The sequence below is a fragment of the Microtus pennsylvanicus genome, chromosome 11, assembly GCF_037038515.1.
Source record: "Microtus pennsylvanicus isolate mMicPen1 chromosome 11, mMicPen1.hap1, whole genome shotgun sequence".
NCBI classification, from domain to species: Eukaryota; Metazoa; Chordata; class Mammalia; order Rodentia; family Cricetidae; genus Microtus; species Microtus pennsylvanicus.
Genome location: NC_134589.1, coordinates 87,650,620 through 87,675,899, shown reverse-complemented (window position 1 = coordinate 87,675,899; position 25,280 = coordinate 87,650,620). Strand labels below are relative to the sequence as shown.

Sequence of the window (25,280 nt, the reverse complement as noted above, 5' to 3'; positions counted from 1 at the left end):
CCTGGTGGTACATGAGAGTAAACAGGCCCAGATCCAGGGCCAGAGCTGCTGGTCCTGCCTGCGCCTTGGCTCGCCCACCTCTATCGTCCTAGTACTTCCACTGAGTACCCAGCTTTCTCTCTGATCACCCAGCATTCCCTTCTAGCACCCAGTGTTCCCTGTTAGCACCCAGCACTGCCACTAGCACCCAGTGTCCCTCCGTAGTATCATGAAGCTTGGCAGCATTCCTATCCAGGAATAAATTGAATATGTTTTTATTTAAGAGAAATCCACATTTTTCAGCACTTCCTGTGGCAGGGCTGCCATGGGGTGTGGGGAAATCAAACAAACTGCAGCGTGTTGCAGTTTCAGAAAGAGGCTGGAGGCGCTGACCTACATAGACCAGATGTTGGGCCGACAGCTGGAGAGTTGGCAGATTGCAACCAAAGGGAACCCAGGGTCTCCGGGAGGAGCTGTGGAATCGTATTTCCTATTAGTTCAGGCCCAGATGAAGCCAGCTGCAGCTACCTCACTCCCCTGCACCCGTGGTCCTCTACCGTGCTTCCCCCAGCCCCATTTTCTTTCTCCTTTACCTCTCCGCTCCCCTCCCTGTTTCTTCTCTCTCCCACCCCGTCTCTTTCAGACCCCTCACCCTCACCCCTGGCTCTGCTGTCCACGTTGGGCCTCGTGGCCAGGGCGGCACACTGCCAGAGGCAGGATCGCAGTCTGGCTTCTTGCTGGCTCTCTCAGCTTGGAAACACAGCCGGGTGGGAGCTTCAAGGGGAACCCACCTACATTTTAGAGATGACTTTTGCTGTTTTTGAGACATGATACCTATATGTAGCCCTGGCTGTCTTAGAACTCACTCTGTAGACCAGCCTGACCTTGAACTCAGAGAGATCCACCTATCTCTGCCTCCCAGGTGCTGGGGTTAAAGGCGTGCACCCCCATGCCTAGCTAGAGATGATTTTTGATGCCTGAGGTCTTGAATGCCTTAAACATATCCCTAGATGCTCCATAACAGGAAATAGGTTTATCTGACTCACTTTAAACAGCTTTTTATTGATAATTTCTGGAGCCCAGTGTGATGTTTGGGTTCTTGGGCACATTGTCTTCTGATCACATTGGTCATCAGTGTATCTGTTGCCTTCAATGGTTATTTTTCTGTATCTACCCACAGCCTTTCTTCTTGCTGTTTCAAAATCCAAAATGACATCATAGTCATCCCGCCACGCAGTAGAAACCCGGACTCCCTCCTCCATCTGACTGGAGCACTGTCCTTTCCCCAGCTGCCTTCCTCAGCCTGGAATCGCTTAGCAGAGTCACTTTGGGGCTTGCATTGGTGTCAGAGGAGGGCTGCGTTAGTCACTCTGGTCTGATGGCTCCCTGGACTAGCCATGGCCTCAGCCTCTCAATGATGCTCTAATGCCCTCTGCATGCACCCACCCCACCCCCAAGCCTCCCCCAAAGGGCTGTATTCTTCTCTGGGATCAAGAGCAGCATTCATTCTAAAGGGAAGACCCCTGCCCTAACGCCTGCCAAAGGGAGCCCTGGCTTCTGGTTCCAACCCTCCTTCCCATAGACTACGTGGCAACTCCCTCCAACTTTCCCTAACTATAAAATAAAGGTTATCCTAAAGCAGGGTTTTCCTCTGTTAAAGTCTTGGAAGCCCCTGCTGTCTGCCAAGAGCTGAGGCCCTGTCTGCAGGCTCCAGGGAATGGATTGGTCTGCAGAAGGCTGGTTACACCCTCTCCTACATATAGAAGGACTAAAAGCGGCGTGTGGTTTGGAAACCAGGGTAGACAGTCCAGAGGCCCACCCACTTGGCCTCTGCTGGATTCCAGGGCTTCTTGTAGGCGGATTTGACAGCCGGCCTAAGAGCTCTTCACATTGACACTTCTCTGAACAAGCTATTGTCTGGAGAGCCCAAAGGTTATCTCAGAGAACGTAGAAGACAATTCCCTTCCGTGGAAGTTCATCTGCAGTAGTATGAGGATCGGATCTCTCCGTGCAGCTGGATTGTAGCCTGCCCCCATGCAGACGTTGCTAATGAATAACAGCACCATCCGGCTGACGTGTCTTTCTCAACCCCCGTGCAGGGAAACGGCCTTAGTCCCACTTGGGCCTTTTCTTTAGATTTTTTTTCAGTCACCCCCAGGTCACTGCAGACCACCCACAGGCCCAGAAGAGGCAGGGGAGTGCTTCTGACTTTAGAAATGCCATCCACTGGGCTGTGAACGACAGAGCTTCAGATGCAGAGAGAATGGCAGGGAAGTCGGTGAACTCAGGACCAGCCCGTTCCCAGCTCTCCACACCCCATCAGAGCTTTTCTCTGCCCACAGACTGCCTTACTATATATTCCCAGCACAGCCTGGCTCCTCACACGCACTTACGGAGACAGTTCCGTTACTTTTAGAGGGGAACTGTAGCCATCTACCATAAATGGAAAGCCAGTAACTCTTGCTAGAAATAGGACCAAGAAACTCTGGTGTTAAATTCCCCCTGGCCAGTATGGCTTGCTCTGAGATTGTTGGTCTTTCATGGTAGGAGACCAGAACATTGGGGAAGAATGTGAGGAAGGTAAAGAAACCTCAGCCTCTGGTCCCTGCAGCCCCCAGTGTGACCACTGTCCTATGACCAGCATCATGGCCCCACCCAATTGTTACTCTAAGCCTGGAGTTGGAACCAAGCCAAAAAACCCCTACAAACTCCAGCAATAGATCTGCAGATCAGAATAAGATTGGAGGATGCCCCACAGCCTCCTGGAACAACTCTCAGCGTGTTTGCAGTTCATATGATGAAACTGAGATCAGAGCTCTGTGTGTGCCGAACACCAGCTGCAACCATCAGGCTACCCTGGGAATGGCCTGTCCATGTTCTGGGGCCTTTCCAGGTGCTGGACCGTAAGCTAGTGGGTGAGCAGGAATGAGGCATGTCCATTGTCCCAGGACTCGGGTCCCTCCCACAGGAGAGGGCTTGGCCATCTCTGTCCTACCACCTACTCTTGCCAGGGCCCAGCTCTGATTTCCCAAGGGGCTGTACACTAGATTTTGGCTTCAGACGTTTTTCTTGGAAAAGCCAACCCTTTGGGTATTGACGTTGGAACTGGGCCTAGGTTCCCACATTCTCTATGGGGGCCCTGTAAGGACTCGGGGCTCATGGCCCAGGTGTAGACTTGCCAAGGGTGGTAAGGGTGAAGGATTAAACAATATTTAGAGAACATTTCCTACAGGTCCCATCCCCGAGCTGAGATTTTATTTAGCCTAAGTTCCCTTTCTGGAACTTTCTCTCAGCTCGGGAGGTGAGAATGGCCAGCATCCTTGGCCCGTTTTGCAGGGAACACAAAGGTTCCCAGAGACAGATGTCATACTCTACCTCACACTGTAAGTTCTGGGTGCAGAGTACCCAGCCGAATCTAGTTGAGGTCAGCGCTTGGCCCTGGCCACACTTGAACTCAGTGGCTTTGGGGACAAGCAAGAAGATGCTAGCCTGGGGGATGTCTTTTGTATGTTTTTTGTTCTTCCTAGTAGACAATATAGATGGCCTCTGACTTGTAGCTGTTTAACTTGTGACTTTAAAGTGCACTTTGGTCTTGAGTTCGGCTCTTCTCTCCAGCCGGTGCTGTTCGGTCAGATACTCTTGTGACGCTGCAGTGTTAAGAAGCCACAGCTCCTGGCCAATCACATGACTGAGGAGAGCAGCTGGCACCACACAGTGGGCGGCGTGGCCAAGTGGCAGTGTTGGAGAGGTCAGGTGGAGTCAGTTCCTTTTTTGCTTAAGGTGTTCAACTTAGGGGCTTATCAGATAGAGCCCATCACTGGAGAGACAGCTCAGCAGTTACTAACACCGACTGTTCTTCCAGAGGACTCAGGTTCAATTCCCAGTACCCGCTGAGTACAGACAGCTCACAACTGTCTGTAACTCCAGTTCCAGAGGATCTGATACCCTTAGACAGACAGAACAAAACATTAATGTTCATAAAAATAAAAAATTAATTAATTTTTTAAAAGATATAGCCCATCATAAATAAATTGATTTTTTAAAAGATATAGCCCCTCATAAATGGAAGAGCATTGGTACAGGATAAAAAACGTCTGGTAATATGAGAAAGCATCAAGACCAGAATTTAAAAATATTCTCCTAGCCTAGAGTCACCACTGGGATGTGTGTCTACAGGAACACACGCACACACTTTTTATGTGGAGTTCTGTCCTCATTATTTACATTTATGACTTTATATCCTTGATGACATCATCTGTGGTCCAAACCTACACGAATGGCTTTGGGGGATGTTTACAGGTGTGGACTTGCTCCGAGTGCGAAAATTCACATCTTCTAGCAATACATGACATTCTCAGCTGAGGTTGAACAGGACTGTGTTTGGCTCTCTTGTTTTTGCTCTTGTGTCCTGATAATTGGTTCTACCTTTTACATTTGTGTGTTTTTTGTTGGTAATTCCAGTATTATAAACAGCCACAAACCTGGGCTGAGGTACAGCTTGGGACCCTGAGTTAGAAAGGCCCACTGGGCCTCATGTGTGTGCATGAGTTAGAAAAGCTTCATTCAGGCTGTAGTGATGGAGCTGCTGGCCATTGAGTTCAGTGTGAATGAAGTAACCGTACATATTAATAAGGTGTCCTTAAACGTAAGCACAGGTGATGAAGTCATATATTGATCTGATGATAAAAAGGCCTGAAAACTTGAAGGACCATGACTGTGTTTCCCCAAGAAGTAATGCTCAAGTATTGACCGAGCCCCTGGTCCTGGCAGCGCTGTGGAACAGAGCCACTTCAGGTGGCAAGAAGCAGCTGTGCATTTGTGTATGTGTGCTGCGGCATGTGTGTGTGGTGTAGCATGTGTAAATTTGTGCATATGTGATGCATACATGCATATAATTATGTGCAGCTATCCCTTGGTGCCCACGAGGGCTTGGTTCCAGCCCCTCTTCTCCCACGGGCCTCAAAACCTGCAAATGCTTATGTGAAATTGCACAACATTTGCATGTAACCCACGCACATCCTCCCATGTGCTTTCTGTATCTCTAGGTCACTCACGATGCTGATACCTGGTACCAAAGGAGATGCCGTGTGAACAACATTAGGCTATACTGGTGGGAATAAGGACTAGAAGGAACGCGCTGTATACGTTCAGTACAAGCCAGTGCCGTCTACCATTCCCACCCTGCGTGTAAAACCTCAGGCACAGAGGCCAACCGTGACTGCCCTGAAGCTGAGGTGACTGGTTTCAGTGTAAGAACTTTATCTAACCCTATAGTTCTGTTAGTTATGCAGATCCCCTTGTCTTGCCAGAAGGGTGTCTGGGTGCTGTTTTCAGAGAGGACTCTGGCCAATGGGTGCATTGTATCCTCATGGATTTATAGTGCTGTGGCATTGCTGAGAGGCCAGCCTAGTCAGAAGTGGGCTGTCATCTGTGTGCCTCAGAGGCTGCATCTCACCGTGAACCCTTTCTGTTTTCCCTTTTCCCTACTTCCGGCCACCACAGTGTGCGCGGCTCTAATCCGCCCTGTCCTCCCTCCATGAAAGGCTGACACCTCTGAAACCATGAGTCCGCACTCTCCTTTTATGTTGTTTATATGAGGCCACCTGTCACAGTGACTGGAAAACTAACACGGTGACAGTTAGGACAGGGTCTCACTGTGTAGCCCAGGCTGGCCTTGAACCCCTAATTTTTGTACTTCAGCTTCCAAGTGCGGGGTTGCAGGCTGTACTGTCATGCCCAACCTTGTCGGTGTTTTTCATCTTATCTGTGCTAACAGATTCACAGTTGTGCTACGTTGCTATGACAAAATGCCTGAGGTCACGAGTTCTAAGAAGGGAAAGCTCTCTTCGGCTCAGATTTCCAGGGATTTGTGAGGACAACATTACCATTGTGGGAGTGTGTGGTGGAGCACATTGGCTGTGAAGAGAAAGACAGGAAGGGACAGGGTTTTTAGCATGTGCTTTAAGGGCAAACCCCCAGTGACTTAGCTTCCTCCTTCTGGGCTCCACCTACTGATGGTTGCACCGCAGGCTGGCGGCCATGGTCCTGGTGAGGACACTCACCGAGCGATGATGTGGCTTCTCATCACTGTCTGGTCTACTTTTCTCCAGTGGCTGGTGGCAATGTCATCTTCTCTCCAGCCTTCTTGCCATCCATCTATCCACTCCAGTGACTCGTCTGACCAAGTCTGTTATACGCCTCTTGTAATTGAGTTAGTAGTTTTTCTGTTCATGAGCTCCGAGGCTTTTAAAAAGACATCCCATATAGATGCCATTTCTTCACTTGGCTTTCTTTTGTGCGAGCAAATGCTTGTCATGGAGTCATTCCTTGCATGGTGTTCTCCCACCAGGCCTTTTCAGGGGGAGATACATTATAATGCCAGTGGAGATCCTGAATTCAGTCAGCCTCGCTTGGGTCAGGTGCAGGTCCCCTTTTGTGCCAGGCCCAGGCAGTGCTGTATTTGGCCAGGCATGGGAAACAGGCCTCCCAATGGCAAAGCAGTGAGAAAGGAGATAATTCTCCAAGAGAAACTGGTACTCAAGCCAAAAAAGGGGGGAAGGGAACCAGGCGGGAGCATGGGTTGACCACAGCGTGGGAGAATCCAGTGAGCACTGCTAATGTGTATCGGGCGCCAGACAAAGGCTCATTCATAGCTGTTCATTATCGTGCTTGATTCTCAGGGAGGCTGTTGTCTGCATTCCAGAGTGAAGGGCACCACAGCCAGGGAGGCCAGTACCTTGTGAGTGTCCCGTAGCAGCAGAGAGGTGTGTGCCGTCCTCCAGCCCTGAGCCTGCAGGGCCTATCTAGGACCAACCTCATGACAGAGTCTGCCTTGTGCCTAGAAGCACCGCGTGGGATTTGTTCAGGGCTTTACTCCTGTAAGGCGGTGGGCCTGCCGCAGTCGAGTCCAGGACGGACTCATGCGTGAGAAGGCTTTCCATACGTGGGAAGGTACTTTGTGTCAATTTTAAGAAAAACAAAATATTCCGCAGTCTTTCTTAATTTTTTTTATTTTTCTTTTATTCTTTAATGTTAATGTCCTTTGCAGCCAGCTAGCCAAACTTGGCTTGGACATCTCTAGGGACAGGGACCTCTGATACTGTTTTCACTTTCTAGGCCTCAGTTTACCCAACTAGAAGATAAGGTCATTAGCTTAACTGAGTTCTGCCGTTTCTTTCCGCTTTAACATCTTCAGTTTCCATCCCCAGCACCATTATGTGTATGTATATATGTGTGCATATGCACATGTAAATATGATTAATATATGTCTATCATATATGTCAATCATATATCGCACACGCCTGGATTTGATCTCTACACGTGGTGTGTGTATCAGATGATCATAATATACCTCATAAATATGTACAAGTGAAAATGATGAGCTATTTTTACTGTAATTATACAGATTTATTATAATTACACATAGCTCTCTGTGGACCAAATGGTAATTATTGGCTCGGGAAACAGGTGTCTGTAGACTTAGCTTCAAGCTGAACTAGATACGGTCAGATGGCATCCTCCGAGTTTCCTTACGTTGTTTCGTTCTGGGGCTGACCTCACCGCAGACGTGGTAAGATGGCACAGCCTCGGAAGAGGAGCACTGGTCTTTCTCCAGAGTTTGCGCTAAAGTCCCAGGCCTGAGGCTTTACTGACCCTGATTGGTCTAGCTCAGGTCACATGTTCACCTCTTCACACCACCGTGGATAGTCCCTCCTCTGTTTAAGGGACTGGACAAGATGGAGAAAGAGGCTCCCTGAAGAAAAGTTAATGTACCTTGGTCGCACTGCTGACCAGAGCCAACAGGGACCCACTGCTGTCCTCACTGAGGTCCTGCCAGCGGACACCTCAGTTTCCCCAAGCTTGCTATCAGTGTATTGTCTCCTATGTGTGCTGGTACACGTGATCAAGGTCAGAGACGTGTCCTCCTCTGGTTGCTAAGATGAAGCATGACCTTTTTTTTCTAGTTTTGCTAGAACTTCATATAACTTGGGAAACATAGGAGGTGGGTGCTGTTAGCCCACTTTCCAGATGGAGAAGCTGAGACTCGAGGGACATCTGAGTTGCCCTGAGTCCTCACTGGTGGAAACACCAGGGCGGCTCAGTATTCAGGCAATAAAGAGGTTGAGGATACAAGTGCTCTTCTCTTGATGAACGTGAAGGTTTGAAGAATTACTCCAGCAGAAGAACCACGTGGGGAGATCCAGGCGCCCTTACAGTGCAGCTGGGGAGTGCAGCTGCCCCACGCTGACCTTGTCCCATCCCTGACAAATCTGCAGGCAGGGGCTATCATTCCCCTTCTGTTAAGGAGGGCGCTAAGGCTCCAAAACAAGGGACTGACTGGTCCAGCTGGTCCTTGGTCAAGCTGAGTTTTTCTGGGTTTTTCCTGCCTCAAACTCCTTTCAGGGATGGAGAGTTTTCTTAGCCTGTTTTGTGCTATTGTAATAGAACGGCACTGGGTAATTGGAGGGTAAACTGGTAAAAATGGACATTTATTCCTTGGAAACTGGGAAGTCTATGGCCAAGCGACTGGCGTCTGACGGGACCTTTATGGTGCTAATCATAGTAGAAGGTGGATGAGAGATTAGGAGGGGACAGGTGGACTAAACTCACTTTTCTGAGAAACCCACTGGGCATCGTGAACCCACCCCTGAGCTAATACCTCTAGCCCATTGAAGACCTCTCAAAGGTGCACCTGCCGACACCGTTCTATGGGGATGGACCGGAAGAGGATGCTTCCCAACCCTGTCATCTCCCTGTGGTTAACACTCACCTCCTCTGTCCCTCCCTGCAGGTCTACATCATCCGAGTCACGTGGTCCAGTGGTGCCACAGAGGCCATCTACCGGCGCTACAGCAAGTTCTTTGACCTCCAGGTAGGCGTTTGTGATGGGGAGGTGAATGGACTTTCCCTATGCTGTGACTTTAGAGCCTTGTCTTTTCATGGTCTTGACTCTAAATTGATATCTATTACTTGGAGCCTAAATATGGTTTTTGATTACCTTATGTTTTGACACATTTAACTGAATAAGAGGTACTGTTGACTGCCCCTGAAGTGTGGGGGGGGCAGTCTGGAGGTCATACATGGTTTTGTACAGTGACCAGGTGGTGATCCAGGATGCTGAGTCTGTCTGGACACCTTATGCACTGTCTCCCCAGCCCCACCTGCTAGCTTTTACAGTACTGCCTCTCACCTGGGATGCTACTCTGTGCTCTCCTTCCTGAACCATTGGCCTGGATGACTCTTCCTCTCCAGGGTCCCCAGCTTCTGGAAGCCTTGTCTGACTTTGTTCTTTGCTCTTTGGGAGCTATCACCCCTGGCTGTGAGCTTCTTCATACTGATGTTCTCAGCTTATCTGTCTCTTCTAGACTGTGACAGGCATGGGTAGGGACCATATTTCCCTCATCCTTTCTTTCTTTAATGCTTTTATTCAAGGCCTGGCACAAAGCACATGCTTACTTAGAGATTGATGCATGTTTGCATGAGTGAGTGAGTATGTGAATGAATGAATGGATGGATGGATGAATGAATCAATGAATGAATGAACGAATAATGAATGAATGAACGAATAAACAAATGAACAACATGAACCACCAGTCTCACTGTGAGCCGGGGAGCATGCAGACAGCTCAGTCGGATCCATCTTCACTAGCATTATACAATGCTACTCCTGGGCCTGTAGCTTCATCTCCATGCCTCCAAAAGCAGGCAGCTCCAAGGAGGCCGGAGAAGTCAGGGTCCTTCAGGAGATGATGTGGCAAAGTTCTTTAGACAATGTCTGCCTCAGACACTAGGGGATGTTCCTGGCTGCTGTGTGCTGAGGGTCCAGGGCAAGCCTCCATCCCACAATGGATGCGTGGTGTCTGCCCTACTAGTGACAGAACCAACTCAGGTTTGCTTTGGGTATTTCAGCAGGGTGGTTGACTGCCCTGGGAGGAGAGGGCTTCCAGGCTTCCTGCTCCGCCTATTGCAGGGCTTTCACTCTGACCTGACTTCTCCGTCTGTGTCCCCACTTCAGTGGTGTTGGCTTCATCCTCTCTCACACATGATTGCAAATGGCTCCAGCAACTCTGGGCTCGCGCTCTGTAGGAAAGAGTAACAGTGATTTCTCACATGTGTTGGCAGTCACTCCGTGTTTCATTGGCCCAGCTCTATGCCAATCACCATGACAACCAATGGTCTTTCCTGGGTTGCCCTTCCACACTTGGTATCAAGGGCATAGTCTGGGTTGGGAAGGAGAATCTTGGGTTCTGGTAATATTAACTGCAGGCATCCTTGACTACATAGACCCAAGCTGTTCCTGACAGTGTAGACTAGAGACTGTCCGGAGCCTGTATCCCACTATGATAAAGGAGGGCAGACAGCAATAGGCTGCTGACTGCTTTCTCCTGTGCAGCTAAAACAGTCTCTAAATGCCTTCATGACACACAGTCAGGCACTGCTGCATTGTGTAAGGTGAGGGAGATACCAGCCACTTAATCATTTAAAACATCACGAGCTCATCTGCGATGCTTTGTGCTGAGCAGCATGTGGCCACATCTTGCTGGGTCGCATACAGTTATCATTTTCTGCTGCTCTGCTGCAAATGAACCAAATGTAAATAAACCGCGGGGCTGTCTGGAAAACTCGCTATGGGGCTGGGATGCCGCTAAGTGGGAGAGAATACGTGTTTCACACGCACAGGCCAGGAGTTTGATCCCAGCCCCGTGATAAACAAACTAAACCACTGTTTAGAGTGAGCAGATAGGGGAGAAGAAAACACAGGAAGAGGAGGCATGGGGCAGCGGTGATCCCTGGTACCATCCAGTGCCCTGCGCAGGTGCCACAGCCCATGTGAGAGGGACTGATAACACTCAGGGCTGCTCTGCCCTTCCACACAGACGGGTGATAATACAGGTGACCCAGAGTTTTTGTCCGTTGCTAAGCTGCTGTTCCAGGCAGTGGCATCTACCTTGGGAGCTTTGCCTTGGCATGTGTTCATGGGCTCCTTGCCAGCCTGGCACCTCCAAGAAAGACCCAAAACAAACACTGCTATGACCTTGGGAGGACCTAGTGTCTACTGGCAGCTCCTGGCCATCTGTCTTGTGACCTCAGGACCCCTGACCTACCTGCTCTATTTTCCCGCTGGCCACTCTAGACCAGCATCTTCGCTTGCCCATGGCCGACACGCTCAGCCTCTGTCCTCATGTCAGCCCTTTGGTCTCCGTCAGCTGTCGTTCCTGCTCTCAGGAACCTGGAGTCCCTGGGTGCTAGTTCCAGTGAGAGGATCTGGTGATCTTCAGGATCCTGGGTCAGACTCCGTCCTAGCCTGTCAGCTGTGGAGAGGAGCAGGCAAAACTGGACCAGGGAATGCCAAGGTGTGAGGGAGCCCTGTGAATGTATCTGATTCCTGGCATGTTGAAGCGTGTGGCTAGACTGTTGCTTGAATTCCCTATTTCAGCCTGGCCAAGGCTGAAGACAAACCCAAGTTCAAGATTCAGCTTTCCCTTCAGGTCTCAGCTTGGTGTTACCTCTGCCCTTTTCTGAGCCTCCGTTTCCTCCTTCACTTTTAACGGGAACGAAAGAGCTTCCATCATGTACTTGTTAGGACAGCAGAGTGAGGTGGACGTGGCTCGGTGCGTTAACTGTACAGTGACCGCCTTTCCTGGGTCCGTCTACAGGTCTTCCCAACTCACTAGACCCCTGGTCTCACTGATTTCTTAAAAGTCAGTTTTTCTTCCCAGCTCGGTGTAGTGATGATTGGGGGTTTGCTGGGGCAGAATTGGCTGCCTCGAGTGGCCGTCCCTGACACGGTGAAGCTGTCCAGAGGCCCAGCTTCATCCAGGTTTAAGGAATCCCAGATGGTGTGGTGGCAGAGTGGCAAAACCATGTGATTCTAGGGGGTCCAGGTCAAGCTAGAAGCAACCTCCCTGTATCCGTATCCACCCCAGAGGGGTGTGAGAGGTCAGGCCATTCAATTCGACTGTCCCCAAGAACTAGGCAAGAAGACCAGCCCATGTGGGGCCATGATACCCCAACATTTAGATGATTTCATGATTCCATGTCCTATTTGGCACACAGCCTTGATTTTTTTTTTTTTTTAAGAAATGGCTTGGCTCACAAAGTGAGGGAAGGGCTAAGGCTTGGTGAGGAGGAGCAGCTGAACTGGTGTGAACTGGGGTGGTGTAACAGGAAAAGCAGAGAACTCAGAAGACCTGGGCCCAGTCACACCCAGCTGTGTGGCCTTGGCCCCAGCCCTTTACGTGATGTGGAAAAATGTCAGTAAAAAGCCAGCATTTCCAAAGCTCTGTCCATTCGTTTAACCATCACGACCAGTTTATCAGATTACACGGATGAACGAGCCCAGGCTCAGAGAGGTTCATTCGCTTGCCCAGCCATAGAGCTAGTACAATAGTACTTGGATTTGAGACTGTGATACCCAAGTCCCTGCTTTTAGCCACTCTGCTCTCTGTTGCTGCTTTTGCTACCAGCTATGAGTTAAAACTGGTGATTGTGCTCAGAAGGGAAGGGGACAGTGGGCAGACACTGGTTGTTAGGTATCTTTTGGGGGTAATGAAAGTGTTCTAGAGTTGGATAGTGGTCATGACTGCATGCTGTGTAAATACACAGAAAACTGCTGAGTGGTACATTTTAAAGGGTCATTTGTGGTATGTGAGGTATAGCTCTTTTCTCCTCGCCTCTCCTCGCCTCTCCTCTCCTCTCCTCTCCTCCTCTCTCTCTCTCAGGGGTGGAAACTATAAGAAGGCCCCGAGCTGCTAAATATGGTCGGATGACTGGCAGACCCAGGCTGCTTGGGATCAGCAGAAAGATAACGGGAGGACATGACAGCAGTTTCTTGAGGTTCCAGACTTTGGAATTTGACAGCTGGGCTTCAGTCCAGCCCAAGCTTCAGTTTTTGTCAGACTGTCATGGCGCAGACAGCAGAACCCAGCTAGGTTGAGTTATCTCAACTCACGTCTGTCAGCTGAATTAGCTGAGAAATTCAAGGACTTTCGGCTTTGGATACAACTAGGCCCAGGGCCACAGTGTCAAAGACACTGTGCCTGGTCCCATGCTGAGGTGCATGGCAGCAGCTACTGCTTCAGATGGTGTCCACATCCGTTACTTTGGGGGGTGGGGTGGGAGAGAATGTCCCCTACGGCTTAATCTCGTCTTGGACCATAGGACAAGGTATTCAAGACCAGCACAGGGACAGAAAAACAGGATCAACATCTTGATGATGTTTCTGGATACCAGCTGCCCGGCGGAATCGAGGAGGATAGCAGCTGCCCACCGGCATCGGGGAATCCAGAACTGCAGGTGTCCGCTCTGGTAGGGTGGAAAATTTAAGCAAAGGAAACACTGTAAAGACTCGTGTTAGAAGGAGCATGGCCCAGGCTACTTCATGGGAAAGGACATTGTCACCAGCAAAAACGACTCCGTAATGAGGACTCACCTTCCTGAGGCTTTAGAAAAGCTGTCCTCCTATGGTCATGTCTGCCACTGAGGCTTGACATCAAGCCATGTGTCTTATTCATGTGAGGCTGCAGGGGACAGAATAGAGCCCTGGGCTTGAAGTAGGAACCCCTGATGTGAGGTCCAAACCCTCGGACAGGTCATTCAGCCTCGGCTGTTGCTGTAGAGTGGATAAGGATGTCTTGGAGGAAGCAGACGTCCAAGGCAGGCCTGGGGATGAGTGACTGGCGTGCCCACAGTGCTCAGGGAGGCACCTAGCAGAGATGCATTAATATCAACTGTTCTTAGCCAGAACTGTGAGGTGCCCATCTTAAATGCCATCTCACTAAATCCTCCCGCGTGAGATCAGAACCATGGCCATTTCACAAGTGGGAACACTCGAGTTTAGATCCCAAACAGTGGGATCGAACCCCACCTCCCCGGAACCCAGGATTACCTTTGGATAAAAGGTGGACTTGCCCTCAAAGTGGGTTTATAGCCACATCTCCCCACTACAGCTTGAGCACCCCTGAGTCCTTTACAAATAATCCCAAACACGGGTCCACCTCACACTGTGTTAGGCAACCTCTGTACTCTGAGTCCTCCAGACTCAGTATGTTCCCCTGGAGGAGGGTCACAGATGTCACTGGAGCTCTACAGAGAGACCCCATCTCACAAAAATAAAAAAAAACAAAACAATTCTGATACCGGCTGTGATGATTGAACCCTGAACGCTGTGCACTGACCTGAGTAAAGCCAGAGAGAAGAGGACAGGTGTTTCACTACACCTGCACCAGGTATCCAGAGTAACCAACTGAGTCACAAGGTGGAGGTGGTGACACCAGGAAGGGCGGATGGAGAGCCATTTGGTGCTCTGGTTGATCCAAGACTGTGGAGATGGTGGAGGAGATGGGCGCCCAGAGAGTGTACATAAGGCCACAGAACTGTGTTCCCAGATATGGTTGAAAGCTGCATTGTATGTTGTGTTTGTGTAACACAATTAAAACATAAAAGCAAGACAGAGCTGGAGAGATGTCTCCGTGGTTAAGAATACTGGCTGTTCTTACAGAGATCCTGAGTTAAATTCCCAGCATCCATTTGGTATCTCACAACCATCCATAATGAGATTTGATACCCTCTCCTGGCATGCAGGCTTACATGCAGACAGAGCATACATATTCATAAATAAATAAATCAAGCAAAAGAACCAGCCACCCAGACCACTAAATTACTCCCAAATCAGTTTCAAAGCAGTGTTACTTACAACCCCCTGCAGAGTGTCCCTCATTTCCCAAATGGCCACACAGGCTCTATGAATGCAACTGGTGGAGGAAGCATCAGGATTTCACCTGAGCTGTCTGCTCCAAGGGGACTTACCCAAGGTTAGACCAGTGGTGTAAAAGCCAGTGTGGACATTTGTTAGCCAATGTGGACACTTGTTAGCTAGTGTGGACAGTCATTAGCCTGTGTGTACAGTCATTAGCCAGTTTGGATACTTGGTAGCCAGTGTGGAACACTTGTTAGTCAGTATGGACACTTGTTAGTCAGTGTAGACACTTACTAGCCAGTATAGAGATCCAGAGAAGGGTCTCAAAGGTACCAAGAGAACTGAATGGGCCTTGTTACTGTGCATTTTTGACAACACACTTCTCCTTGGTGGTGTTTCAACTTTTAAAATTGAGAAGGGAAAGAGAAATAGATAGCATTAGTATCAGTTTCAGAGCCCCTGCAGCTAAAACTGATGGGAATGTGCTGCTCGCCTGTGCACAGAATATTAAGCTTTCTTTGTCTCAAGCTGGTTTTCCATATCCATGTAACCCTGAAACCAGCTAAAGATACTAAAGATATTAGGAAAATGGGATTAGACAACAGTATTTGGACAGGCCACACAGCTGCTTTGCTGTGTGACTTAAGGTAAATTCATTCCTCTCTCTGCCCTCAGGTTTCCTCATCTGTGACTTGTAGCATTTGTTTCAGAGAGTTACTGTAACTGAAGGTGTTAACTGTCAACTGCTGTGCACTGTTGCCGTTGTTACTATTATTTTATATTAGTAATATGACCATATTCATTAAGGTTATTTAACTGTCCTCTGAAGTGATCTACTGAAGAAAAAAGTTCTCTCTGTTGAATTCATTGATTCTTTTTCATTAAACTTTTGTGTTTTGGAGTAGTTTTCAGTTCTCCATAAAATGTCTTGGAAACTCTAGAGTATTCTTGGGTACCACCCACACTTGCCAGTCTCCCCCACTGTTAGCATCCATTCTACCAGTGTTTCTTGAAAGCCTGCTATGTGCTGGTATAGATGCACTCTTCAGAAATGAATCCATCTTTCCAAGGAGGCCCACAGTGGCCTTGGCAGTCAGGGAAAGATAGTGGACCAGGTATTCCTGTCCCCATGCAGAACAGAGTTGGGACCCATGATGGACAGCCACAAATAGTGCCATGGATAACAGAACCCGGGGTATCCCTGTAGCTACCACGGTGAATCTCTTGCCTAGCATGTGCAAAGCCCTTGGCTCCATCCCTAGCACTGCACAAATCATAAGTAAAATCCACAGTTAAATAAATCCTCTACCCCAAGCTTCTGGAAGCCTGCAAGCTCCAGCTGCCCTGCAAGCCCAGCTACACTGAAGCTGGCCCTCTGCCCCAGGAATTTATATAAAATAGCACAGAAGAAGCCAGGAGCGCCAGCCCGACACCTGTGTCCCCTGCCCTCTCTGTGTCTGCTCAGCAGTCTCGCAGCGACAGAGTCCCCTGGCCTTGCCACACTTGGGCTGTTTCTTCGCCTCTCAGACCTTGTGTGCTAGTATTCACAGTATAGGGGTCTGAGGAGGTTGGGGGAGCGGATCTCGCTGAGATGCAATACCTGCCTGCTCCATGGACACATTTCTTCCTTTACCTGTGTGCCTACTCCCTCCTGGAGCCTCATTTCTCCTGGACTTTTCCAGCAGAGAGACAGTCTGGGAAGTCAGGGTGATGATGTCCCTGAAGCATACAGGTGGGGGCGCTTCTCACCTGTCGGCCATTCTTGGCAGGCCCTTTCCATCTGCTCTGGCTTCTTTGTGAATTAGGATAGATTAGAATATGCTTCTGTAACAAGTAACCTCAGGGTTATCTTAGTGGTAGAGTACTGGTTTAGCATGTGGGGAGACCCTTGGTTCAGTCCCTAGCATCACCAAACAAAGGAGGGGTGGGGACCATCATGTACATTATTGAGCCAGACATGGTGATGGTGGTGGTAGCGGCAACGGCAACACGCACCTTTAATCCTAGCACTCAGGAGGCAGAGGCAAGCAGGTATCTGTGAGTTTGAGGCCAACTCTGGCAGCTAGTTAGCTCCATTATAGTCAGATCCTCATAATGAGACTCTGTCTCACAAAAACAAAAACAAGAGCAACAAAAACAACCCCACCAGACAGCAGGGCAACTTGAATCCCTCATGGGCAACCAGGCCGTGGGTTGGACCATGGGCAAGGTTGCTGAGGCTCTGCACCCACCCCACCCCACAAGACTGCAGATGGCAGGGAATGTGAGTCCCTCACGAGAGCTGGGTGTGGGACTGGGATAGAGAACAGCAAACCTCCACCCTGAAGCATCACATGCTGCTGATCAATCATTCGACGTGGCCCGCTTCAGAGGGATGAAAAAGTCAATTCAACCATTGGTTCAGAAACATGGGACGTAGCTGCAGGCAGCCCAGCCCAGCCTTAATTTTAACACAGTGCAGTGATAAACTCTCATGATTGAGGACCAGAAGAGAAGATCCTTAAAGTTACATCAGAACACACAAGAGTTAAGTGGCAGATCCTTGTGACTTTGAGTACCTAGCCGAAAATTTCATTAGTTTCTTTCTTTTTCTAAAATTAATTTTTTTTACAAGGTCTCACTACGTGACCCTGGCTGTCCTGGAACTCACTATGTAGACCAGACTAGCCTTGGCTCTGAGATTAAAGGTGTGTGCCACTGCACCCAGCTTCCCTTCTGTTTCTTAAAATATCAGAATGTGGTGGTTTGAAAGAAAACGGCCCCCAGAGGTAGTGGGACTATTAGGAGGCGTGGCCTTGCTGAAGTAGGTCTGGCCTTGTGGGAGGAAGTTTGTCACACTGTAGGGGCAGACTAGGTGATCTCTTTTGCTCAGACTTCACTCAGTGTGACACTTAGTCTACTTCCTGTTGCCTTCTGATCAAGATGTAGCCAGTACCATGTCTGCCTGAATGCTATTGTGCTCCCCACCGTGATGATAATAGACTGAACCTCTGAACTGTAAGCCACCTTAGCTAAATGTTTTTCTTTAAATGAGTTGCCGTGGTTGTTGTGTCTGTTCACAGCAATAGACCCCTAACTAAGATACAGGTTTTCGTGGTATGCCCCCAGCTCTATCCTCTCTCCCTGCCTGTTTCATGGTTTTTCACACACTACTTCACAGTCACCAGATTGTTTCCCAGGCTCTTTTAGAGACTGCTTATCTTCATGGCTGGCTCTTAGCACACTACATAGCACCAGGCTGGGCTCTGCTGAGCAGGTCGGGGATTTCGGAGTAGCTCAGGAATAGAATGCTGTCATAGACTTAGGCTTACCAGGTGAGGGATATTTTAACACACCTGTCACTTCTCGAAATGCAGAACGACCTGCTGTCTGTGACAGAGTTGTCAGGCACATTCTAAGTCCTATGGCTTAAACCCTCCAGGAACCCCAAGAATGGTAGGTAGCCTGCAGAGATGCCTCAGCGGTTAAGATCATGTATTGCCCATGCTTGCAGAGGGCCCAAGTTTAGTTCCTAAAACCCTCACCAGAAGGCTCACAACTGTCTGTAAATCCAGCTCCAGGGGCTCTGACATTTCTGGCCTCTGAGGGCACCTGCATGCATAAGGCACAGATGCATATACATATACACATAGTTTAAAATAAATCTTAAAAAAAAAAACTAAGAATGTTCTCCTGCATCTTTGAGCTTTCACGGTTGGGGAGCTGTGCTCAGTTGCTTTCACACGGGCCTCAGTCCAGCCTCATCACCATTGCCTCGGCTTTACCTCTCCTTTTAGGATGTCAGATAATGTCTATTTTATATTGTGAAAGGTTTTTGCTCTTCTTCCCTCCCTGTTTAGATGCAGATGTTGGACAAGTTCCCCATGGAAGGAGGGCAGAAGGATCCTAAGCAGAGGATCATTCCGTTTCTGCCAGGTAAGGTGCACACCTTGGACAGGGCCAGCCTGGCCCCTGAAGAACAGCTCCTGAAAGAGCACAGAGCTCATCTCCTCTCTCACAGGGGGTGGGGCATTGTTTCTCTCCTTGTTTGCTTTTCTATTGCTGTGATAAAAACCACAGTGAAAAAGCAACTTTCGGAAGAAAGGGTTTATTCCATCAGTTACACTTTTCTGTCTCAGTCTATCATCAGGGGAAGATAAAACAGGAACCGAAGCTACACCGTGGAGGCAGCTGCTTGCTAGCTCACCAATGGCTTGCTCAGCTAGCTTTCTTATACAGCCCAGACCACCTGCCCAGAGGTGGCTCCACCCACAATGGGCTGAGCCTACCACATCAGTTATCAATTAAGCACACGTCACTCACACGTGTTCACTACCACAGGCCAATCTGATGGAGGCAGTTACTCAACTGAGTTCTCTCTTCTGGGTAGCTCCAGTTTGTATTCTGTTGACATGGGCAAAACCATGCCAGACTGACCAGCACAGCTCCACTGACAGGAATCGCAGCCAAGGGCAGGAATGACTAAGAGTGGGCATGTGCCACTGACTAGCTGTGAGACCTTGGGTGGGATCCTGCCACCTAGGATGCTCAGCTTCTCCCAGCTGGAGTGGGAGCCAGAGCACCGGGGTTTTCACAGTCAGCAGCTCATTGGTATAACCACTGCGTTCATTTTCTACTTCCTGTGTCACACGTTACCAATAGTTTAATAGCACAATATAATAGCTATTATTGCCTCAAAGTTCTGTGGATCAGAAGCCTTGGCAGGCTCAGCTGGGTTCCCTATTTACCCTCACAAGGTCAAAGCCAAGGTGTTAACCAGGCACAGCCTCCTACCTGGAGGTTCCAGAGAAGAACTGTCCAATCTTACTCGCTCACATTATGGTAGAATCAGTCCCCTACACTCTGCTTGATGGCTCTCAGCTGGGGCCCTCCAGCGTCTGGAAACTGCCTGCATTCCTCATTACAGGGAGCCAGTGATGGGACATAGAAATTTTCTGGCACTTACAATCCCTCCAACCTCTGTGTCAAAGAAAGCTGTCTGCTTGGAAGGTTTTGTGTGGTTTCCAGGCTGATCCAGGGTAATGTGAGGCATGGACTATCCCATCGTATCCACAGACTCTAGGGATTAGGGCAGAACATGTTGGGGTCATAGTACAAAAATCTACCAAGCACCTTGAGTGCCAGGTATTACAGCAGCTGCTGCAGAGGGTACGGTGCAGTCTTGGCAATGCCAAGGCTTTAGGTGAGAAAGAGAGATTGTGCAGAGACAGAACTTGCTCCAAGCTTCACCGACTGCCACTTACGGCTGTCACTGGATACCAGCGCTGGGCTGAGTGCTTCACACGAATCACCCCCGTTCATTCCCTACAGGGAATCAGTACCACGCCCCTGTTACAAAAGAGGAACCAGGGCCCCGAGAAACCACAAATGGCATGCATGATTGGCAGACCCTGGATGCCAACAAAGGGGTAACTGACTCCAAGCTTCATGCTGGAGTCACTTCCAACCTTGGCACCCTGGGCGCACACACAGCCCTAAAACCTTGGCAAATGATTCAAGAGCATGTTGATTTCCTGCCTTGTAAGTTAGAGATGAGAACAGTACTATAAAGATGGTGCCCATGAGGACTGTGTATGTCTGACAGGTCGCTGAGGGCCATTGCTCACTTGCTGCTGTTACACACAGATGATGGGCACATGGACAGTCACCCTAGTCTCAGTACCCATGGTTTGAAGAGCTCCCCATCTCCCTCCTTTCTTGGGTCCCTTCCACACAGTCGGTAGGTTCTCAGAAGCTATCAGCTCAACTGGGATAGCTATGTTTGCTAGGCCCCCTCTGCTGGGAAACTCCTTTGCCAAAAAAAAAAGAAGAAGAAGAAGAAAAAAGACAGAAACTTAGCATTTTTAATCCCTCTACTGGGATAGCATCAACCACACTGGAATTTTTCCCCCACTAGAGAGAACCCCATGTGCCAGCTGCAACAGCCAAAACTCAGGGCTGCAAAAGCACGTGCTCTGGAGTCAGCCCTCCTCAGCCCCGTGACTCTAATCCCTGTTCCCAGCCTCCCCACTCCCCTGCACCTCTGTTTCCACACCTGTTAAATAGGACAGGGAATCTGCTTCACAAAGTCCAATTCCTGGGCACAGAATAGACTGAGTAAAGAGGAGAGTCTTGGTCATTCCAGAATGGAACCCCCAAAGGCAGGCCCCCTGACTCTCCTCTTGTTGCCTTTATGGAATAAGCAAGAATGTTCAAGTTCAGCCAGACTTTCTTCAAGAAAGAGGGGAGCAGTAAGCCTTACTGTAGCTTTCTCCTGGATGAAAGGCAAAAGTCAGCTCTGGAAACTTCCCAAGGCAGAGAACTTGAGCCTGACCCTCTCCCCAGCCCTTAAAAGCCTTTGTGGTTACGTAATTCTTTTCCAGCAAGAATTCATGCAAATGCTGCTCTCAGGGCCTAGCCCCTTTGTCCTTGTGCCCACTTTCAGCTTGAGATCCCCAGAGGTCCCAGGACCTCTGGCCCACCCCTTCAGAGTTTTTCCACCTCTTAGCTTTTCTCCAGGCCAATGCCTTGGGCAGGAAGTAGGTCTCCTCTCCTGAAGTCAGGTCTCTACCCAGACTGCCTTGTCAGCAAGACAAAGGCAAGTTTCAACGTTAGCACAAGGGGGGGGGGGGGGGACACCAGTCTGTGTGGACTTTCCATCCCAGCAGGAGCTGGGGAGGCCAACTTGGCAGAGGATGCAACTTGAAAACTAAGAATTGCAATTTGGCCTTTTTCCCCGGTGGAAAACAAAGCCGCCCATTCCCACCAAGGCCGGTCTCTCTCCTGAACACCCTTTCCACTCCAGTGTGGAGGCAGCCCCACCATCCTTCCTGACCCTTCCATCAGACCCAGACCCTTGCCCATGCTGGCTGTCCTCCCACTTCAGAGAGGCATCACCAACAAGTAGGAACCACTGAGAGCGTTGGTCAGGCTGCCTGGTACCTGGCCTGAGTGTATCCTGGCTCTGACGTGGCTGGCTGGCCTCAGAATGCTGAGGGTGAGAGAAAGGATTAGCGTGTTCTTAACTAGAGTGTCACGCATCCCCACTTTGCTTGGGGGCCGGTGAGCGCGGAGTAATTACTCTCCTTTGTAAGCTCTACCAAGGGCCAGGCTCTGGGTGTGTTGTGGAGGTGACCTGGAAGAATGGACTCTGTCCCAGTTCACAGACTCCAGAAGCCATTGGCTCTCCAGGCTCACAGTGTAGGAGGGATTGGCTGTAACCATCTAGTGAGCTCGTCTCCTGCTACAAAGTATCTCCAGAGGTCCCTTTAAGGCTACATCTTTGGTCCTTGTGTCAACCCCAGGAAACCCTGGAAGCACTGATGAATTACCACCCTTTTTGGCTCCTTCCAGGGTGAAGCCTCAGCATTGGGCTCTGGCTTCCTTTAATTTCCATTGCGTTGATAACCAATGCCATAACCGAACACAAGTTGGGGAGTGAAGGGTTTATTTGGCTAAGATGTCCATGTCCCAGTCTATCTTTGAGGGAAGTCAAGGCAGGAACTGAAGCAGAAACAGGAATGCTGCTGCTCCCTGGCTTGCTCCCAGCTCATACGGCCACCTTTGCTAGGGTGACACCTCCCATAATCTACAGGACCCTCCCAAATAGATCATTAATAAGACAATACCCCATAGGTTTGCCTACAGGCCAATCTTATGGAGACATCTTCTTACTTGGGCCTCCCTCTTAGGTTTCTCTAGCTTTTGTCAAGTTGGCAGCAAAAAAATAAAAAATTGCCCACACAGACTCCTTAGTTGGGTGGTGGCTTTGAGACAAGTCCGCTCCCTGTGCTGTAGGTTGGCAGAAGCCATGCTACTTGTAAATGCTCTGAGCCCGCTTACTACCTTTACAGTAAGAAGCCTGTATGCTGCCGTCCTCCCCGGATGTGCAGAAGGAAACTGCCACCAAATAGGACCACGTTCGTTTTGGTTGAGGCTGGGATCCTCTCCCACTTTGAGAACCAGACGAACAGCAGAAAGCCTCGGCTGCCCAGGGCTGTACTGTAGCACCCCCGCTATGCCGTAGCACCGTGCTGTACCATAGCACCACATTCCTTCCCAGTCATGAAGCCTCACAGGCTTGGGGCACTTCAGTGGAGTCTAGATTGCAAACAGCCTTACTTGCAGAGACCAGTGAAAATGAGGAGGAGGACTATTTGATTGTCACTGTGACTGGGGCTGGGAAGGCCGCTGGCTTGGATCTGGAGTTGAATCGGAAATGATGGGTTGGGGATAGTCCTGTCCTGAAAAGAGCACCTAGAATCCCAGCAGAGCCTACTGGCCGCCCCCACCCCTACCCCAGTTCCCATAGGGATGGCTCATTGAGGAAAGCAGGTTGTCACCACTGTCCCTCTCTTCTGTGGGAGGACGTTTTTATGGTTCCAAAAGCGATAAATAAGATAGAAGCTTCAGGAAAAGCTTGGATAAGAAAATATTACCTGTGCCTGCCACTCAGAAGATGGGGCACTTCAAACCCTTTGGTGTATTAGCTCCTGGATTTTTCTTTTCTTGCAAGCATGGGTAGATCAGAAAGGCACAGAGTCATTAAATAGCTCACAAGCTCACAAGCTTGGACACTTAAGGCATGAATAAGGGAAGGAAGGGGGACTGAGTTTCCGCTCTGAGCTGCCTGCGCAGCCTGAGGGTCTTGGGTTGCACAGGCTCAGCTTGGAGGAGCCCTACCTGCAGGGGTCCTTCCACATGATTTCACACAAATGCAGATGCTAAAGAGGGGACCTCAAGGAAGGAACAGGTAGAGTAGTGGTTACCTGAGCCTGGGAGAGTGGAGAGGGAACATTGGGAGAGGGTGGGAGTGGCTATCCATAGGAGAAGGCGTAGCTGCTGATTCTGCAGCACAGCCTGGAGCTGCTCCTGACAGCTACAGATTGGATTTTTTTTTTTTTTCAAAATAGCTGGCAGAGAAGCTTTGGGGTTTTTCTGACAGGAATGAGAAATGCCGGAAGTGAGGGCCATGCCAGTCATCCTGATCACTTTAATTGCACATATCACTTTAATTGCCCATAAATATGTATGGCGACTGTGCTGTCTACTGTGTTTAACCTACTCCTGGTGTGGATGTGTGGCTGATTTCATCACAGAGCATGTGCTTAGCATGAACAAGGCTCTGAATGCAATCCTCATAAAACTAAAACTCTCTCCCCCATGAGCCTCATTCTCTCTAGCCATTGTGCTACAGCAGCAGAGTTCGGAGGACCCAGCTTTGCCTCAGCTACCCAAACTATCTCCCCGTGCAGCCTGGAGATACTGAGGGCAGCCAGGAATTTTGGGACCACTCAGGCCCTTCCCAGACAGCCACTTGGGGTGGCAGGAGGCAGGTCACTACTCCCTGCTATGCTGAATGTGTTCTCATCTTCTGCAGGCAAAATCCTCTTCCGCCGCAGCCACATCCGGGACGTGGCTGTCAAACGCCTGATACCAATCGATGAGTACTGTAAGGTAAGCTGGGATGCCAGCACCATCTTCCCTCGTGGGTGTTCTGTTTGTTTTCCTTTCTGGGTGCCAAGTGTTCATGGGAAGGTGGGAAACAAAATAGAACAAAACATAAAATTCCCCATGATTTGGAATCAGCCCAAATCCACTTTCAGCGGCTGTGTGGTGTTACCCTGGGCATGAATATTCCAGTCAGCATTCAACCCCCATTCTTGATGGAGTAGCTAGCCTCTTGCTCCCTGAATGTGCAGAGGGAGGCCTGCCTTTTGGTGATGTTGAACTGGACTGGAGTGGAATAGTCGGGAAGGAAGCATGTTTTCATTTCCTTTGCTTTCTCTGTGAGGTGAGCATAGTCAGATCACCGGATGCAGGTGCCAAGTGTAGTCACTGGTTGTGTCTGGAGCCAAAAGTGGAGTTAAGAACGCACTTCCAGGCTGGAGAGATGGCTCAGTGTTAAGAGCATTGCCTGCTCTTCCAAAGGTCATGAGTTCAATTCCCAGCAACCACATAGTGGCTCACAACCGTCTGTAATGAGGTTTGGTGCCCTCTTCTGGCCTGCAGACACACACAGACAGAATTTGCCATTTTCTAGACTCCCTACAAGGCTGCAATAACCCAGACTCTGTGGTGCTATCCCAGGATCCATGTGCAGATCAGGGCACAAAGCTGTGAACCAGGAGTAAATGTTCCAAAATGCCAGGCTGAGTGATACTCAGTGAGATGCAGAAACAGGTTGAAGAGGGGAGAGTTTTTAATATACAGATGGGACAGCTAGCTACTGCATAGTTCTTCGGGGCCACAAATCATCACAGACTTGGGGTTTCAACAGCAGAACTTGGTTTTCTGTCACTTCTGAAAGCTAAAATGCAAAGACAGGGTCCCGCAGGCCTTGTCCTTGGCTTATAGTTAGCTATCTGTGTCTGTACAGGACATGTTCTCTTTATGTACCTGCACCCTAATCCAAAGGATGCCATCTATATGGATTGAGGCCCCCTAATGATTTTGTTTAACCTTCAATTACTTCTGTAAAGACCTGTTGATGGAGGAAGGTCATTGGTTAAATAAAAAGAAACTGCTTGGTCCTCATTGGTCAGAAGATAGGTGGAGTAAACAGAACAAAACGCTGGGAGGAAGAGGAAGTGAGCTCAGACTCCACAGCTCTCCTCTCAGGAGC

General features: G+C 49.4%; 1 protein-coding gene across 2 annotated transcripts in view; it reads left to right on the top strand.

Annotated features, from left to right (window-relative positions):
• Sh3pxd2b (SH3 and PX domains 2B) overlaps positions 1–25,280 on the top strand; it is an 82,350-nt gene that overhangs the window by 17,325 nt on the left and 39,745 nt on the right. For both annotated transcript variants that reach the window (XM_075941371.1, XM_075941370.1), the window contains exons 2-4: positions 8,771–8,851; positions 18,517–18,592; positions 24,036–24,112. In XM_075941371.1, coding sequence (XP_075797486.1) covers positions 8,771–8,851; positions 18,517–18,592; positions 24,036–24,112 — 234 coding nt within the window. The remainder of the gene's footprint in view (positions 1–8,770; positions 8,852–18,516; positions 18,593–24,035; positions 24,113–25,280) is intronic.